The sequence below is a fragment of the Salmo salar genome, chromosome 04 (assembly GCF_965601325.2).
Source record: "Salmo salar chromosome 04, fSalSal1, whole genome shotgun sequence".
Lineage (NCBI taxonomy): Eukaryota > Metazoa > Chordata > Actinopteri > Salmoniformes > Salmonidae > Salmo > Salmo salar.
Window position 1 is genome coordinate 53,611,847 of NC_138294.1, and position 20,092 is coordinate 53,631,938.

General features: G+C 40.9%; 2 protein-coding genes across 5 annotated transcripts in view; both read left to right on the plus strand.

Annotated features, from left to right (window-relative positions):
- The window catches only part of LOC106603297 (melatonin receptor type 1C), a 33,531-nt gene extending 24,201 nt beyond the window's left edge, over positions 1-9,330 (plus strand). Inside the window, 3 exon segments of the mRNA XM_014196791.3 lie at positions 6,322-6,623; positions 6,625-6,690; positions 6,692-9,330. Coding sequence (XP_014052266.2) covers positions 6,340-6,623; positions 6,625-6,690; positions 6,692-6,803 — 462 coding nt within the window. The 5' untranslated portion in view covers positions 6,322-6,339 and the 3' untranslated portion in view covers positions 6,804-9,330.
- Positions 9,331-16,686: 7,356 nt separating this feature from the next.
- Positions 16,687-20,092, plus strand: part of LOC106603298 (neuronal PAS domain-containing protein 2) — a 93,493-nt gene continuing 90,087 nt past the window's right edge. Inside the window, exon 1 of one of the 4 annotated variants that reach the window (XM_014196792.3) lies at positions 16,687-17,225. The gene's annotated coding sequence lies outside the window, so the exon portion shown is untranslated. The remainder of the gene's footprint in view (positions 17,226-20,092) is intronic. The other 3 variants (XM_014196796.3, XM_014196799.3, XM_045717030.2) reach the window with 3 other exon arrangements.

Genomic DNA, 20,092 nt, shown 5'->3' on the forward strand with positions numbered 1-20,092 from the left:
AAGGAGTCATCATACCAGGTAGTCCTGAGGCATGGTCCTAAGGCTCAGGTCCTCCGAGAGAAAGACAGAAAGAGAGAAAGAGAGAATTAGAGAGAGCATATTTAAATACACACAGGACACCGGATAAGACAAGAGAAATACTCCAGATGTAACAGACTGACCTTAGCCCCCCGACACATAAACTACTGCAGCATAAATACTGGAGGCTGAGACAGGAGGGATCAGAAGACACTGTGGCCCCATCCGATGATACCCCCGGACAGGGCCAAACAGGCAGGATATAACCCCACCCACTTTGCCAAAGCACAGCCCCCACACCACTAGAGGGATGTCTCCAACCACCAACTTACCGTCCTAAGACAAGGCCGAGTATAGCCCACAACGATCTCCGCCATGGCACAACCCAAGGGGGGGCGCCAACCCAGACAGGAAGACCACGTCAGTGACTCAACCCACTCAAGTGACGCACCCCTCCCATGGACGGCATGGAAGAACACCAGTAGGCCAGTGACTCAGCCCCTGTAAAAGGGTTAGAGGCAGAGAATCCCAGTGGAAAGAGGGGAACCGGCAAGGCAGAGACAGCAAGGGCGGTTCGTTGCTCCAGCCTTTCCGTTCACCTTCACACTCCTGGGCCAGACTATACTTAATCATAGGACCTACTGAAGAGATAAGTCTTCAGTAAAGACTTAAAGGTTGAGACTGAGTCTGCGTCTCTCACATTGGTAGGCAGACCATTCCATAAAAATGGAGCTCTATAGGAGAAAGCCCTACCTCCAGCCGTTTGCTTAGAAATTCTAGGGACAATTAGGAGGCCTGCGTCTTGTGACCGTAGCGTACGTGTAGGTATGTAGGGCAGGACCAAATCGGAAAGATAAGTAGGAGCAAGCCCATGTAATGCTTTGTAGGTTAGCAGTAAAACCTTGAAATCAGCCCTTGCCTTAACAGGAAGCCAGTGTAGGGAGGCTAGCACTGGAGTAATATGATCAAATTTTTTGGTTCTAGTCAGGATTCTAGCAGCCGTATTTAGCACTAACTGAAGTTTATTTAGTGCTTTATCCGGGTAGCCGGAAAGTAGAGCATTGCAGTAGTCCAGCCTAGAAGTAACAAAAGCATGGATTAATTTTTCTGCGTCATTTTTGGACAGAAAATTTCTGATTTTTGCAATGTTACGTAGATGGAAAAAAGCTGTCCTTGAAACAGTCTTGATATGTTCTTCAAAAGAGAGATCAGGGTCCAGAGTAACGCCGAGGTCCTTCACAGTTTTATTTGAGACGACTGCACAACCATCCAGATTAATTGTCAGATTCAACAGAAGATCTCTTTGTTTCTTGGGACCTAGAACAAGCATCTCTGTTTTGTCCGAGTTTAAAAGTAGAACGTTTGCAGCCATCCACTTCTTTATGTCTGAAACACAGGCTTCTAGCGAGGGCAATTTTGGGGCTTCACCATGTTTCATTGAAATGTACAGCTGTGTGTCGTCCGCATAGCAGTGAAATGTAACATTATGTTTTCGAATGACATCCCCAAGAGGTAAAATATATAGTGAAAACAATAGTGGTCCTAAAACGGAACCTTGAGGAACACCGAAATTTACAATTGATTTGTCAGAGGACAAACCATTCACAGAGACAAACTGATATCTTTCCGACAGATAAGATCTAAACCAGGCCAGAACTTGTCCATGTAGACCAATTTGGGTTTCCAATCTCTCCAAAAGAATGTGGTGATCGATGGTATCAAAAGCGGCACTAAGATCTAGGAGCACGAGGACAGATGCAGAGCCTCGGTCTGACGTCATTAAAAGGTCATTTACCACCTTCACAAGTGCAGTCTCAGTGCTATGATGGGGTCTAAAACCAGACTGAAGCGTTTCGTATACATTGTTTGTCTTCAGGAAGGCAGTGAGTTGCTGTGCAACAGCTTTTTCTAAAATTTTTGAGAGGAATGGAAGATTCGATATAGGCCGATAGTTTTTTATAATTTCTGGATCAAGATTCGGCTTTTTCAAGAGAGGCTGTATTACTGCCACTTTTAGTGAGCTTGGTACACATCCGGTGGATAGAGAGCCGTTTATTATGTTCAACATAGGAGGGCCAAGCACAGGAAGCAGCTCTTTCAGTAGTTTAGTTGGAATAGGGTCCAGTATGCAGCCTGAGGGTTTGGAGGCCATGATTATTTTCATCATTGCGTCAAGAGATATAGTACTAAAACACTTTAGTATCTCCCTTGATGCTAGGTCCTGGCAGAGTTGTGTAGACTCAGGACAATGGAGCTTTGGAGGAATACCCAGATTTAAAGAGGAGTCTGTAATTTGCTTTCTAATGATCATGATCTTTTCCTCAAAGAAGTTCATAAATGTATTACTGCTGAAGTGAAAGCCATCCTCCATTTGCGAAGGCTGCTTTTTAGTTAGCTTTGCGACAGTATCAAAAAGAAATTTCGGATTGTTCTTATTTTCCTCAATTAAGTTGGAAAAATAGGATGATCGAGCAGCAGTAAGGGCTCTTCGATACTGCACGGTACTGTCCTTCCAAGCTAGTCGGAAGACCTCCAGTTTGGTGCGGCGCCATTTCCGTTCCAATTTTCTGGAAGCTTGCTTCAGAGCTCGTGTATTTTCTGTATACCAGGGAGCTAGTTTCTTATGACAGATGTTTTTAGTTTTTAGGGGTGCAACTGCATCTAGGGTATTGCGCAAGGTTAAATTGAGTTCCTCGGTTAGGTGGTTAACTGATTTTTGTCCTCTGACGTCCTTGGGTAGGCAGAGGCAGTCTGGAAGGGCATCAAGGAATCTTTGGGTTGTCTGAGAATTTATAGCACGACTTTTAATGCTCCTTGGTTGGGGTCTGAGCAGATTATTTGTTGCAATTGCAAACGTAATAAAATGGTGGTCCGATAGTCCAGGATTATGAGGAAAAACATTTAGATCCACAACATTTATTCCATGGGACAAAACTAGGTCCAGAGTATGACTGTGGCAGTGAGTAGGTCCAGAGACATGTTGGACAAAACCCACTGAGTCGATGATGGCTCCGAAAGCCTTTTGGAGTGGGTCTGTGGACTTTTCCATGTGAATGTTAAAGTCACCAAAAATTAGAATATTATCTGCTATGACTACAAGATCCGATAAGAATTCAGGGAACTCAGTGAGGAACACTGCATATGGCCCAGGAGGCCTGTAAACAGTAGCTATAAAAAGTGAGTGAGTAGGCTGCATAGATTTCATGACATGAAGCTCAAAAGACGAAAACGTAATTGTTTTTTTTTTTGTAAATTGAAATTTGCTATCGTAAATGTTAGCAACACCTCCGCCTTTGCCGGATGCACGGGGGGTATGGTCACTAGTGTAACCAGGGGGTGAGGCCTCATTTAACACAGTAAATTCATCAGGCTTAAGCCATGTTTCAGTCAGGCAAATCACATCAAGATTATTATCAGTGATTAGTTCATTGACTATAACTGCCTTGGAAGTGAGGGATCTAACATTAAGTAACCCAATTTTGAAATGTGAGGTATCACAATCTCTTTCAATAATGGCAGGAATGGAGGAGGTCTTTATACTAGTGAGATTGCTAAAGCGAACACCGCCATTTTTAATTTTGCCCAACCTAGATCGAGGCACAGACACGGTCTCAATTGGGAAAGCTGAGCTGACTACGCTGACTGTGCTAGTGGCAGACTCCACTAAGCTGGCAGGCTGGCTAACAGCCTGCTGCCTGGCCTGCACCCTATTTTATTGTGGAGCTAGAGGAGTTAGAGCCCTGTCTATGTTCGTAGATAAGATGAGAGCACCCCTCCAGCTAGGATGGAGTCCGTCACTCCTCAACAGGCCAGGCTTGGTCCTATTTGTGGGTGTCCCAGAAAGAGGGCCAATTATCTACAAATTCTATCTTTTGGGAGGGGCAGAAAACAGTTTTCAACCAGCGATTGAGTTGTGAGACTCTGCTGTAGAGCTCATCACTCCCCCTAACTGGGAGGGGGCTAGAGACAATTAATCGATGCCGACACATCTTTCTAGCTGATTTACACGCTGAAGCTATGTTGCGCTTGGTGACCTCTGACTGTTTCATCCTAACATCGTTGGTGCCGACGTGGATAACAATATCTCTATACTCTCTACACTCGCCAGTTTTAGCTTTAGCCAGCACCGTCTTTAGATTAGCCTTAACGTCGGTAGCCCTGCCCCCTGGTAAACAGTGTATGATCGCTGGATGATTAGTTTTAAGTCTAATACTGCGGGTAATGGAGTCGCCAATGACTAGGGTTTTCAATTTGTCAGAGCTAATGGTGGGAGCCGTCGGCATCTCAGACCCCACAACGGGAGGAGTAGAGACCAGAGAAGTCTCGGCCTCCGACTCGCTTAATGGGGAGAACCGGTTGAAAGTTTCTGTCGGCTTAATAAGCGACACCGGTTGAGCATTCCTACAGCGTTTCCCTCCAGAAGCCATGAGAAAGATGTCCGGCTGCGGGGACCGTGCGAGGGGGTTTATACTAACGTTACTATCTGTACTTACTGGTGGCACAGACGCTGTTTCATCCTTTCCTACACTGAAATTACCCTTGCCTAACGATCGCATCTGAAGCTGGGCTTGCAGCACAGCTATCCTTGCCGTAAGGCGATCGTTCTCCTGTATATTATAGGTACAACGACTGCAATTAGAAGGCATCATGTTAATGTTACTTAGCTTCGGCTGTTTGAAGTCCTGACGAACCATGTCCAGATAAAACCTCTGGGGTGAAAAAGTTGAATGAAAAAAGTTGAGGGAAAAAGTAAAAATATACGGTAATGAAAAAGTAAAAAACCGTCAGGTAGCAAAGTAAGATCTTATCCCTTGTGCAAATGGCTTACAGCCGTCAGGTAGCAAAGTAAGATCTTATCCCTTGTGCAAATGGCTTACAGCTGTGTCTGTCCTGAGCTCACTGGTGCAGGAAACACTGAGGGTCCAGAATATGCAAGCTTTGGCTTTAACAAGTTGATAGTTGATATAATGTTTCAAGTTCCTTGCAGACAGACCATGAATAGCAAATGTGATTTAATTTTATTAGGATATTTTCTACTTGCAGGCCGCAATGTTTTTATATGTTGGCTATTTTTGTAGGCTATTTTTACATAGTTGGCAATGGCAATATAAATTACTTTTAGATTTGTATCTAGATTTGTATAGTTTTCATAGATCACATTTTTATTAATCATATGACAATGATTTTGAGATAAGACTTTATTATAAAATAAATAAAACTGTTCCATGAAAATGTGCATATGAAAATCATAACTGGCATGCAGATCGGTAGAAACGGTAAGATAAATTGGCACTCCAAATGGAAAAGGTTGCTGACCCCTGGTGTAGCCTATTACTGGCAACTTCGAGCGTAACAGCAGAATCTGCAAAGCCCAGCAGCAGCTGGAGGAGGAGATTTGGGAACAGTTTATTTTCTTCTGGTTAGGCTATCTTGATTTCTGGCTCCATCGAGTAATTTGTGTGTGTCTTAATTATTTAATGACAGCGTGCTTAAAGCATCAGACAAGCTTAGTAGCCTACATATAGTTGTTTTTATTAAAACACATAGGGTGTGTGTATGTATGGAAAAATACACGTTTTAAAACTTCAACCAGTCAATTGGTCGATAGACCAGACTACTCTTGGTCGACCAATATTTTTTGGGGTCGGGGACAGCCCTAGTAAAATCTTTGAAATTGTTGCATTTATATTTTTGTTCACCATTCTTTGTAACAAGTCAGATTTGTCTGTCAATTACAAAAATACACGAATCTACAATCCAAATTGCATGATGTTTACATAAAGAAGGTGAATGGCACCTACATAAAATCAAGGGCAAAGTGGATAGGATTATCAAGTCAAGACAATTCTATTATTGAGAAGTGTGTGTTTCTCTGGCTGGACATTGGTCATCAGAGGGAGAGAGAGAGACAGACGCTACTCCTGCCAGGAGGAATCATGCTCCATAAATCAAACTGATGACATAGAGTCCACAGCAGGAAATTATTTTGCTTCAATTGGCTCAGTACATTTTGTCCCATTGGATTAGACATTTTTAAAATTAGGTTATTGATTTGCTGCTCAAGTTTACCTGAACAAATACTACTATATTAGTATGCACCTAGTCTTGTGAAACCAGACGACTGTGTCTCAAGTCAAATGTATTTGTCACATGCGCTGAATCCAACAAGTGTCTCTAAATATTACGCAGTAACTGTCTGGCCATGATATTAGTATGCACTGGAACAGCCAGACATATTTAATATGGCTGTATGTTTATATTTACTAAGTTAGACCACTAAAATTATTGTTTTGTCTCTTGTAGGAAACATCTTTGGTGAGGATGTTGGTAGAAGACGTGGTGGCAGTGTACCCCTACCCCCTGGCTCTCCTGTCCATCTTCCACAATGACTGGATCGTTGGGGACATGCACTGCCAGCTCAGTGGCTTCATCATAGGCCTCAGTATCATTGGCTCTGTCTTTAACATCTTGGCCATTTCCATCAACCGGTACATCTGCCACAGCCTGCACTATGACCACATGTTGTGCACCAGGAACACCTGCTGTTACATGGGCCTCACCTGGCTGCTCACTGCCATGGCCACAGTGCTCAACTTCTTAGTGGGCTCTGCAGTATGACCCACGCCTCTACTCCTGCACCTTCACCCAGACTGTCAGCTCCTACTAGACCATCTCTGGTGCTGATCCACTTCCTGGTGCCCCTCTCGGTGGTCTGTTACTGCTACCTGAGGATCTGGGTGTTTATCATCCGGGTGAAACCAGATGACAAGCAGAAACTAAAGTAACTTCTTGACTATGTTTGTGGTGTTCCTAATGTTTGGTGGGCTGGGGACCACTAAACATTATTGGCCTGGCACTGGCCATTAACTCGGGAATGGTGGCAGCAAATATCCCAGAGTGGGTCTTTGTCACCAGGTACTTTATGGCCTATTTCAACAGCTGTCTCAATGCTGTCATCTACGGGTTTCTCAATCAGAACTTTTGTAAGGAAAACATACACATCCTCTTACTGCTGTGTACCCATCAAACAATTTTTATGTAAGGCTACAGGTGTTGGACTGAGGGATTTAAAAGAACAAATAAACCATCCAGTGGCGAGCCGTCATTCAGCCCCACATTTCTAGCAAAAATGGCCTGTTTTGCATGTTATTTTAGCATTAATACGTGTCACATATCAATTTACAAACAAGGTAAAAATAATATATACAATTGAGTTATTAAAGCCGCATACAAACATGGTCTCTTTTTTGTTTTCTTGAGTAAGGCAGCTCCAAAATGCAGGTGTTTCAGCCTAGCTCAGTGCTTTCTGTGGTGGTGGGGCAAGCCAACAGAAAATACGGAGCGTTGCGCTGTGATTGGCTCAGTGTTCTGTCACTCATGGGGACTTTACGTTACTGCCAAGAGGAAGAGGAGACCTTAAATTCTAGCCCTTCAGGTGTTACATTAGAAGTGCTCATCCAAGAAGACTTAAGGTCATTGGCCACAGATAAAATTACATCAAATCACATTATATGTACAGTAGCTTTGATTGGACTGATCATGTCAGCATCATACTTTCACAATCTTAGCTAGCAGTCATCATCGTGAATCAAGTCGACAATCTACTGGCAAATCCTTTTTAATCCTTGTCATATGAAGAGAAATAATGAAGAGAAATTATAGATAAAACGTATCGATGCTCATTGGCCATTGGACATTACACAACAAGTTGTAAATCGCAAATTCAACAAGTGGTTTGGAAGAAATCAGTGACAGTGGTTGTGTGGTCCCAAATCTGGTATTAAGGGGCTCTTTTCCAAGTTTAAAATGATAAACATTCAACATTGGCCATGCTGTCAATGAAACATGATTTGTGCCACGCTCAAAACGGCTGTTAACTTGACTTCAGTGAGTTTCAAGACAACTGGCAAGTCGGGAATAAACGAGCTCCGACTGGGAAAATACGTTTTGAATGGTCATCCAACTCGGTGTTCTAAATCTGGCCTCCAGTATAGTTGTTTTGAAAGCACCATAAATCCAGAGAATGCCAGACTTTGATGACAAAATTTGCCCACGAAGACTCGCCGTGCCACCTTCCTGTTCAAGTGATCACAACAAGTTGAGTCCAAAAATGTATTATATGCTGCTGCATAAATTATGCAATATGCCAGGGAGATATGTATACTATAGCTAAGAAAGTAATACTAAGTGTATGTTGTGTAGTAAAATGTTAGTAGCCCATGTGCCTCACCCTAATAATTTGGTCTATTTACCCCTCTTAATTTCACCTACTGTTCTGACTTGGTGGTGCACATGTAGCCTATAACCTGTTTTAGAGAAATGTAATCATCAAATATTGTAAGAGCTTTCATTGTCTGCTTATACTGTATGCATCCTACGGTTCCTTTATTTATCCTACGGTTCTGACTTGGTGTACAGGGAGAATACTGTAAGAACGGCCCATGTTCTGAATTCTGTCGCTGTACATTTCAAAAGTGCTAAACAAATAGTTATATTCACTAACGTTACGCCCATCATAGCTCGCTGATTAATGTCTTAATCGAATTACGGATTGCCTCTTATCCGCTTGTCATCCCCTTATGCCATAGTTTGTACATCTCAATTGTCATTAGAAACCACATTTGTTTAAGCAAGTGAGCCATGTTTTTTTTAAAGGCAGTAAATGAGGCTGAATTAACTGTTTCACTGCCAGACAAGGCTCCGCTGATAGCCAGGTGTAGCAGTGGTAAGATGTTGGGACTGCTGTTAGGAAGGCTTTATGTAGGCCTTAACAGTTTGTGGGTACCGTTTGTCACTCACCGTTATAGTGCAATTAATGTATTGTTTAGTGTTGTGTTGTGGCTTTGCTGGAATGCATCAACTTTATTTATTTTTCCCCCACCATGATTGACATGTTAAAATCGCCACTGAAACCATCACACATAGTGTCAAACAGCACACAGGTAAGGGTGATGGAGAATAGCTAATTACTGTTCATTTCTTCCTTTAAAATAACATGAAAGGGCACAAGATAAATGTCATGCTTTCATAGGCTATAACATGTTTTTGATCAAATTTGTTCAGTGTTCAAATGTTGTTGTTTTTTGCGTAACCAGTATATCATTCTTTGTGTCATATTTTTGAGCCTACAGAGAAGTTTGTATTGTAAAATTCTGAGACATTAGATATTTAAAAAAGTTGTCCTTTATAAGTTGTACAGAGATTACTTCATAGAGCATATACAGTTGAAGTCGGAAGTTTACATACACTTAGTTTGGAGTCATTAAAACTCGTTTTTCAACCACTCCACATATTTCTTGTTAACAAACTATAATTTTGGCAAGTCGATTTGGACATCTACTTTGTGCATGACACAAGTATTTTTTCCAACAATGGTTTACAGACAGATACTTTCACTTATAATTCACTGTATCACAATTCCAGTGGGTCAGACGTTTACATACACTAAGTTCACTGTGCCTTTAAACACCTTGGAAAATTCCAGAAAATGATGTCATGGCTTTAGAAGCTTCTGATAGGCAAATTGACATAATTTAAGTCAATTGGAGATGTGTCCCTGTGGATGTATTTCAAGGCCTACCTTAAAACTCAGTGCCTCTTTGCTTGACATCATGGGAAAATCAAGAGAAATCAACCAAGACCTCAGAAAAAAATTGTAGACCTCCACAAGTCTGGTTCATCCTTGGGAGCAATTTCCAGACGCCTGAAGGTACCACGTTCATCTGTACAAACAATAGTACGCAAGTATAAACACCATGGGACAACGCAGTTGTCATACCGCTCAGGAAGAAGACGCGTTCTGTCTCCTAGAGATGAACGTACTTTGGTGCGAAAAGTGCAAATCAATCCAAGAACAACAGCAAAGGACCTTGTGAAGATGCTGGAGGAAACAGGTACAAAAGTATCTATATCCACAGTAAAACGAGTCCTATCTCGACATAACCTGAAAGGCCGCTCAGCAAGGAAGAAGCCACTCTTCCAAAACAGCCATAAAAAAGCCAGACTATGGTTTGCAACTGCACATGGGGACAAAGATTGTACTTTTTTGAGAAATATCCTCTGGTCTGATGAAACAAAAATAGAAATGTTTGGCCATAATGACCATTGTTATGTTTGGAGGAAAAAGGGGGTGGCTTGCAAGCCGAAGAACACCATCCCAACCGTGAAGCACGGGGGTAGCAGCATTATGTTGTGGGGGTACTTTGCTGCAGGAGGGACTGGTGCACTTCACAAAATAGGTGACATCATGACCCCAAGCAGACCCCAAGCATACTTCCAAAGTTGTGGAAAAATGGCTTAAGGACAAGGAAGTAAAAGTATTGGAGTGGCCATCACAAAGCCCTGACCTCAATCCCATAGAAATTTTGTGGGCAGAACTGAAAAAGTGTGTGCGAGCAATGAGGCTTACAACCCTGACTCAGTTACACCAGCTCTGTCAGGAGGAATGGGCCAAAATTCACCCAATGTATTGTGGGAAGCTTGTGGAAGGCTACCCAAAACGTTTGACCCAAGTTAAACAATTTAAAGGCAATGCTACCAAATACTAATTGAGTGTATGTAAACTTCTGACCCACTGGGAATGTGATGAAAGAAATAAAAGCTGAAATAAATCATTCTCTCTACTCTTATTCTGACCTTTCACATTCTTAAAATAAAGTGGTGATCCTAACTGACCTAAAACAGGGAATTTGTACTAGGATTAAATGTCAGGAATTGTGAAAAACTGAGTTTAAATGTATTTGGCTAAGGTGTATGTAAACCTCCGACTTCAACTGTATATGAAGCAAAACAACTGCCAAAAGAGTTTAAAGCAAGACACTGCTGCGTCATACAGGTAATGAGATAGAAACAGTTGACCTCATCAGTGATATTGTCCCTCATCAGTCCCAGCTAAAAGTTGTAACCTGTAATTTCGATTTTAAGTTATCTAAAATCAAATCAACCTTTATTTGTCACATGCACCGAATACAAGTGTAGACCTTACCGTGAAATGCTTACTTACAAGCCCTTAACCAACAGTGCAGTTCAAGAAGAGCTAAGAAAATATTTACCAAATAACCTAAAGTAAAAAATAACAAAAAGTAACACAATAACACAACAATAACGAGGCTGTATACATGGGGTGCCGGTACCGAGTCAGTGTGCAGGGGTAGAGGTTAGTTGAGGTAATTTATACATGTAGGTAGGGATGAAGTGACTATGCATATATAATAAACAGTGAGTAGCAGCAATGTACAAAACAAATGGGGGGGGGGGTGTCAATGTAATAGTCCGGTGGCCATTTGATTAGATGTTCAGCAGTCTAATGGCTTGGGGGTAGAAGCTGTAAAGGAGCCTTTTGATCCTAGACTTGGCGCTCTGGCACCGCTTGCCGTAGCAGAGAAAACAGTCTATGACTTGAGTGACTGGAGTCTCTGACAATTTTATGGGCTTTCCTCGGACACCCCCTATTATATAGGTCCTGGATTGCAGGAAGCTTGGTCCCAGTGATGTACTGGGCCGTACGCACTATCCTCTGTAGCGCCTTACGGTCAGATGCTGAGCAATTGCCATACCAGGCGGTGATGCAACCGGTCAGGATGCTCTCGATGGTGCAGCTGTATAACTTTTTCAGGATCTGGGGACCCATGCGAAATCTTTTCAGTCTCCTGAGGGGGAAAAAGTTTTGTCGTGCCCTCTTCACGACTGTCTTGGTGTGTTTGGACCATTATAGTTCGTTGGTGATGTGGACACCAATGAACTTGAAACTCTCGACCCGCTCCACTACAGCCCGGTTGATGATAATGGGGGCCTGTTCGGCCCGCCTTTTCCTGTAGTCCACGATTAGCTCCTTTCTCTTGCTCACATTGAGGGAGAGGTTGTTGTCATGGCACCACACTGCCAGTTCTCTGACCGTCCCCCCTATAGGCTGTCTCATCGTTGTCGGTGATCAGGCCTACCACTGTTGTCGTCAGCAAACGTAATGATGATGTTGGAGTCATGTTTGGCCACGCAGTCGTGGGTGAACATGGAGTTCAGGAGGGGACTAAGTACACACCCCTGAGGGGCCCCAGTGTTGAGGATCAGTGTGTAGACGTGTTGTTGCCTACCCTTACCACCTGGGGGTGGCCCGTCAGGAAGTCCAAGATCCAGTTGCAGAGGGAGGTGATTAGTCCCAGGGTCCTTAGCTTAGTGATGAGCTTCGTGGGCACTATGCTGTTGAACGCTGAGCTGTAGTCAATGAACAGCATTCTCACATAGGTGTTCCTTTTGTCCAGGTGGGAAATCAGTGTGGAGTGCGGTTGAGATTGCGTCATCTGTGAATCTGTTGGGGCAATATGCGAATTGAAGTGGGTCTAGGGTTTCTGGGATGTGAGCCATGACCAGCCTTTCAAAGCACTTCATGGCTACCGACGTGAGTGCTACAGGCGGTAATCATTTAGGCAGTTTACCTTCACTTCCTTGGGCACAGGGACTATGGCGGTCTGCTTGAAACGTGTTGTTATTACAGACTCAGTCAGGGAGAGGTTGAAAATGTCAGTGAAGACACTTGCCAGTTGTTCCACGTATGCTTTAAGTACACGTCCTGGTAATCCGTCTGACTCTGCGGCTTTGGGAATGTTGACCTGTTTAAAGCTCTTGCTCACATTGGCTACCAAAAGCGTTATCACACAGTCATCCAGAACATCTCATCTTATTCCAGTGCTGAATGAAGGAAAAATCCATATTATGCATAATGGACTTAATACAAGGGGCGTTGGGACATTGCTGCAAAGACACCTTGGGGTTGATGATTCACAGTACAGAACATTGTGAAACTAATTGCAATTCATCTCACGTAGCTATAAAAGGAGGGGTGTACAACAAATAAGCAGTATTCATTCAGAAGTTGTTGAAATGTTAACTGTGGGACTCGTCTCATCTATTTGGATTTCACAAGCCAGTTGACAGACACAACACATTTCTGGTGATGTCATCTGACTTTAATCACTCATCACACCCTCTCAAGGGGAACTAGAACTGAATTAAAGAAAATAAATATTCTAATCCTGCCATGTGCATATTGCTATGACCTCTGCTTGCCGCTTGTCTTTCATCCTATACTATCGTTGTGAGAGTGGTGTAGGGTAGAGGTCTTCATGGGTCCAAGAAGTTGGACCCGGACCCAAATAGAACCGAAGACAATCAGACCCGGACCTGTTAATAAAAAATAAAAACTGGGGACCTGGACCCAAACGGACCCAAGAACAATCAGAACAATCAGAACCCGAATGGACCTGAGAACAACCCAACCTAGACCCGACCCAAATGGGTCCTGGTGTGTAGACCAGACCTGATTGGACCGAGTGACAAAAAATTATGTTTATCATCAAGTTGCTCTTCTGGTTAACGAATGTCTCTATATGTTGGCTAGGCCTTTGATAAGTCAATAAATTCCCCTTATTAGTGTAAAATAAATATGCTATAGACTATGCAGAGCCTGGTTGGGTCCATTCGGGTTCACTCGGGTCTATCAACTGTAGTTACATAAACCCGAGACCCGATGGCAATCAAACAGTACCCAACCCGGACCCGAGGAACAAGTTAGAATTTTGGACCCGGACCCGCTCAGTATATCAGGTTTGGTTGGACCCGTGAAGACCTTTACCACAGAGTTTCTAAATCCAGAGGCACCATGTTTGTAAATACTGTACAGTATTACTGTGACTTTTCAAGCATCAGGTCATCATGTGAGTGCATCTGTAGGCTAGAGATAGTCAGAAACAAAGTTATCAGTATTTGATAGGACAACAATGTTGGTGAATAAAATGATCCTATTTTAGAAACATAGACATGGTTAAAAGAACACTGATTGGCACTGCACAAATAAAAAATATGCCATGTCAAAACTATTGACTTTAGCCTGTGTGCCAGTCTATTTCTGCTCTCTTAATTGAACTCCTGATGAAATTGTCATGACAAACATGACAAGGAGTGGAATGATAGCTAATCAGACTGACTGGTACCCAGGCTACATTGACTTGGTCAACTCTTGGTTTCTATAGACTGGTTGGCTGACAACTTCACAAAAATAATGTATGTGCAACGTGGCCGGAAGGCATGTGTTGTTATGATTCTGAAAGGTCAGATGGCTATCAACAAATGACAAGAAGCCGCCATGTGGGGAATCGTAGGTGACTCGTTTCAGCTTGTTGTATCTTGTTATTGATACCATGTCTTGTTTTGAGGTGTTTTGACTGATGTCATGTCTATGTTGATGTTACAGGTCCCATGTGGCGGGAACTAAAATGCAGATAATGTTGTGTTTCTGTTAAACAGAACCAATAAAAGGGAGACAGGAGGAAACAGTTGAAGTTGTAACAGGCGTATTCCTCTAGTGTTTATTCACTTTTCATTTGATAAAGCACTCAATCATGTTTTCTTTACTAGTTAAAGTTCAAAAAGGTCATGTGTACAAATTACTATTCCAATATTCTAAAACAAATTCACATGAGAAACCACAATGAAATACATTCAACTTGTTTTCCCTTTAGAAACTCATGAGACCTTATAAAGTACTTTAAGTGCAGCAATATAATACAGCCTCTGTATTTAAAATAGTCCTACTAATACATTAACTTCAATTTCAAAATATACCTTTGCAGTATTTATCATGTATTTATCATAAAAATGAATAAAGGTATAAATGAAGTAGAAAAGAAACCACAATATTATATTAGAGGAGATATTAACCAAACGTTCAAACTTGAATATTAGCAGGCGCCATTTTGTCTAATATTATTCTATTAACTAGCCTAGCTTAACCCATTTATCTCTATGGTGAGATCACTTTGAAAAAAGATTGCAGTCTGAGTGCAGTACAAATGCAGTATGTGGCAAATAGTGCATTCCAATTATTATTTTTTTACTGCAGTAATTATGCAATTCAACTACAGTTAGAGTGCAGTTATTCTGCAATTACTGAGTCCAAAATATCAGTCGATTGCAATTACTGCACTTTTACTGCAGTTTCAAAACTGCAATCTTTTTTTGTAAGGGTCATTTTCACTCGATCAATTTATACATTTAAACTTTTCAATTTCCACATAAAAAGGTAAGTATCACTCGGATAACCATTTCGACTGTAACATTTCCTATAGATAATGTGATTGTGTACACTACATACCTGTTAAACAGAATACATTAAAGAGAGACAAGAGGAAACTGTTAAAGTTTTCACAGGCATCTTCCTCTGGTGTTAGAGTTGAGACACAAACCGCTGTGCTCATGCTCCTACCACGTATGCTGCTCGTGGCAACAGGCATAAACCTGAACAACAACTGTAACAACATACAGTATTTGACAGACAAGTGCTCATTGTGCAAATGTATTTATATGTTCAATAAACATTTGGAGACTAAATATTAGTGTACATGTTGTCAACAGTCTAAAGGCGTCAGCATGCTTCAGTTCGGCTGGCACCTAGCGGAACTTGGCAAGCCGAACCAAACGAGTGTGCTCACATACTCCCTTAAATGACATTCTCTTGAAAAACAAGATAAACAAATAAAAAATACGGTTTGCGTAAAGTGGAATTGGTTCTTGTGACCAGGAGCGGTATGATGCTGATTTCGTGTGTGTCAAAAGCGCAAAAAGAGAAAGCTCTGTGGCTCAAGATGTCAACGTATGATGTGGAAAGCTAAGATTTTCAGAGTAGGGCACCGGTTAAAGGTGTCATCTCTGGTGTTTTGTTGAACATAGAGTCTGTGTGGTTTAGGAATAACATTCCAGGAGTGGTAGACGAGTGTCGATTGAATCGAATGATAGACGGAAGGAAGGAGCAAAGCATATCGCTTTTAAAAGTTTTTGGGTGAAGTGATTCTCCCAACTGATGTAAAACTTGGGTATGTGAGATATGCGGTGAGACTGTATGAACAGATGCCGTTGCAGTGTTATAATTCTAAAAAGTTTGGACTCGTAGCAAGTGTTTTTTGAATGAATAAATATGTAGTAGTTGAAGAGTCAGATGAAGTATGTTGTTGTAATTGTGATGGGAATCACATTCCCAAGTTCCCAGAGTGCCCTGTACGGATGAAGGAGGTCGCAATACCTAGGATCAGGGCGATCCAGCATGTCTCCTATAAGGAGGCAGTGAAAATACCTGAAGGAGTGAGTAGAGAGGAGATGGTAGTGGATGTCCCACAGTCTGTAGTGAATGCCATGCAGGAGAAGGATCCTGACATACTAATAGTGAAGAAGGTGGACTTTGTTGCGTCTATAGCACAGGTGATAAATTGAACTACTCAAACTAATCAAAAATCAAAGAAGCTAGACATCATTGTGAAGGCGGCAAATAGATTTTTGGATCTCCAGGACTTCACAGCCAAAATGTTACAGGGGTTCCCCCTCCCAGGTTCCTATGCTTGTGTAGGGATCTGAATAGTAGTAGTTTTTTGAATAGTAATAGTTTTGTTTGAAATTCAGGGTAGTAGGGTGAATTTGGTTTGTGTTTATTTTTGGTATTTTATTTTTGATAATTGGTATGATTTGTTCATTTAAAAAAAAAAAAGTACAGTAGGTGGCGGCAATACACCTTATGAGTCTGCCAATAAACCTCAGCGGAAAAAGAAGAAGAACGAGAATAACACGTCAATAGTACGGTTTGTCCATTTTGAGATGCAGTAGCCACTTACTCAAAATAGTCAGAATTACTCTAGGATAACTCAAGAAATCACACATTAATTTTTATGTTTTTGTCGAGGAACTCTACTGCACGAGTCGGTTTTGTTTTGTTGCTAAACAACCAACCTGTTCGTCTCTGGCAAATAGTACACACCCTGGTCCTTTAAATTAGCTACGTCATTGTCATGTGATTTAACCCGGAAGTCATGTATGTTTACATCGCCACTGCAAGAGTCATCGACATTGTAATATTTTATTCAAAAGTATTACTTGTGGAATTTAGTTAAGCCAAACATGGATAACTATAATAAACAATCGTCGAACTCAATGCCAAGTCCTGTTCCAGATATCAGAGGGTAACCTGATACGGATAGGCAAACGTATGCGGCTTGACAGAAATGGTAACGTTAGCAGAAGGTGAATGTTGAACTTTTGTTGCATACATGTCCAGATGATGGTGCATACTATTTTGCGCAAGGATTCTTTCGGTGTGATCGAGCTTCAACCGTCTACGCATACAGTTTGACAACCCAAACAGTTTGATGCATACGTTCGATGAATCCAAGGTATGCACCACACCGAACGCACTGTAACTGCCAACTCACAATCACTTCCTCTCACTTTCAAATTATAGTTTAACTTATTTCACCGGTTGTCTGTGCAGTTTATCCTTTTGCATGTAGTAATGTGAGACGGTATATCCACAGGAAAGTGTAATCTAATTAACTTTTCAATGCTCTCGTAGTACATTTACATTGCTATCACCTTAAGCATGTGCAGAACCATGTAAACACGTGCACGAAACACGTAAGGTAAAAATATGTTGTTCTGCCCCTGAACAAGGCAGTTAACCCACTGTCCCTAGGCCGTCATTGTAAATAGGAATTTGTTCTATGCACTATGAGTACTTTGAAAAGTTGATCTATTTATACTTTCCTGTGGATATATTATTTATGCATACTACTACTTAATTTCCAGTTTTTTTTTTTTACAAAAACACATTTACTTGACAAACAGTGCAGATGCAACGTTTGGTAACATAATGACTATTCATGAAGTTTGTGCCGTCATTCTGTTACCAAACTTTGCATCTGCAGTGTTTGTCAAGTAAATGTGTTTTTGTCAAATTTTCTGTGGAAACTGTGCAATATGATTTTCCTGTGTTTTTATATATAGTTCCACACTATAAGATTAGAATAATACTGTGAAATTGTGGAAATTATGATAATGCCCTTTTAGTGTAAGAGCTGTTTGAAAAGACCGCCTGGAATTTCAGCCTGTTATGGTGGGATGGAGTTTTGGCCTTCCTGGTGACATCACCAGGCAGTAAATTAGTTAATAGACCAATAAGAAATAGTTCCAAACCTCTCTGCCAATAAAAGCTAGTTTTGAGTTTTCCCCTCCCGACTCAGACCACTCCCAGACAGCCCTAGCAAAATTCTTACTTGAGAAATGTGTCTTTGCTAAGAAGCTATTTTTGTTTATTTTTACAATTCACTTTTTTTTTTTAAATCACAGTAATGTACTTCATTGTTATCCAGAAATTATTTGATATTGTGATTAGAAAGGGCTGCATTGGACCTTTAAAAGTAGTCCTTGTGCATAGAAGTTGTATGGTTTGTTTACATTTTTAATCATTGGTTTTTGTTTGACATACATTTTTAAAGTGAAAAATCTGAGTCTCAGCATTACTCTGTTACCATGGAATTTATTTGCCCATATGAATAAATTATACTGGAAAGATTTTTATTTGTTACTTATACAGTTGAAGTCGGAAGTTTACATACACTTAGTTTGGAGTCATTAAAAGTCGTTTTTCAACCACTCCACAAATTTCTTGTTAACAAACTATAGTTTTGGCAAGACGGGAGGCTTACAAACCTGACTCGGTTACACCAGCTCTGTCGGGAGGAATGGGCCAGAATTCACCCAACGTATTGTGGGAAGCTTGAGGAAGGCTACCTGAAACGTTTGACCCAAGTTAAACAATTTAAAGGCAATGCTACCAAATACTAATTGAGTGTATGTAAACTTCTGACCCACTGGGAATGTGATGAAAGAAATAAAAGCTGAAATAAATCATTCTCCCTACTATTATTCTGACATTTCACATTCTTAAAATTAAGTGGTGATCCTAACTGACCTAAGACAGGCAATGTTTTCTAGGATTAAATGTCGGGAATTGTAAAAAAACGTAGTTTTAATGTTTTTGGCTAAGGTGTATGTAAACTTCCGACTTCAACTGTACCTGTACGCCTATGGATGTGTAGCTAGCTATCTAGCTGATCTGTGTATGGACCCAAACGTTTGGTATACATATTAGTTCAGAACCTAGCTATGAACCTCAGCTATCATAGCCAGTTGTATAAACTTGAAAACAGTCTGAATGACATTTTAATGAAGCCTATGGATTGAGTAGAATATAATATAACTTTGTGCCAAGGATGCAAATCTTATATACATGTAGTTATTACCATGCATGACATCCATCCCCACATTGTAGCCTGTACATTAAATATATTCACTGATCATGTATTCTACCTTGGCAAATAAAGGTGCAGTTCAGGTATGAGTGTCTTTGAGATTATTTTTCAGTCATATCCAATACCAGGAGTATCAAATTCCAGTCTTTGAATGATGATGTGTCTGCATTACAATTAAACACTTCAACAGTGTTTACCAATCTTGGTCCTGGGACATCAATGGTTATACATTGTAACTAATAGACTAGAAAAAGGATTTAACTAGTTAAAGGCTGATTTGTAATTCATATATACAGAAATATCATTTTAAAAAACAGTACACTACACTTCCTATGCATCATGTAAATAGCCTAAAACCGGTTAATCTCAATATCTAATGCCCTTCATCTGCATTGAGGTGATAAACACAGGATAGGTGTAGTATTTCATCAAATGAGACTTAATTTCAACCAGTAGAGAATGAAACGCTTTATTGAAAGAAGTTAATTATCCAAGTGTTATAAATACATGCATTATAAATATAATTGTAATATTATAAAAACAAGTTAAATCTGTACTTCAATGCACATCTGTTGTGCATTATAAAAACAGAGGAAGAAAGAGGAGGTGGCAAGAGAGGTGGAAAAGACAGAAAGGGAAAAGAGGTAAGAACATAGGAGCAGGGAAGGCAGCATATGATTCATGAATTACAGTGCTACCCAAATATTCTCTCAGTTCATCACAATTACATAATAGTGTCTCTAGTCGGCCTGAAGGTTATCTTAAGAGCGGGTGAGGTGGCGATGATGGGACTGGGGGTTGGCATCCTCTGTTACATCAAAACATATCTGCATGTTTAAGCCTAGTTTTTATTTTTTATTCTAACATTGTTAGTCATCATAATAATCAGGTGAAATGCGAAACTGACCTTTGATCATTGACTCTGGGACTAGTGCATCTCTATCTGTATT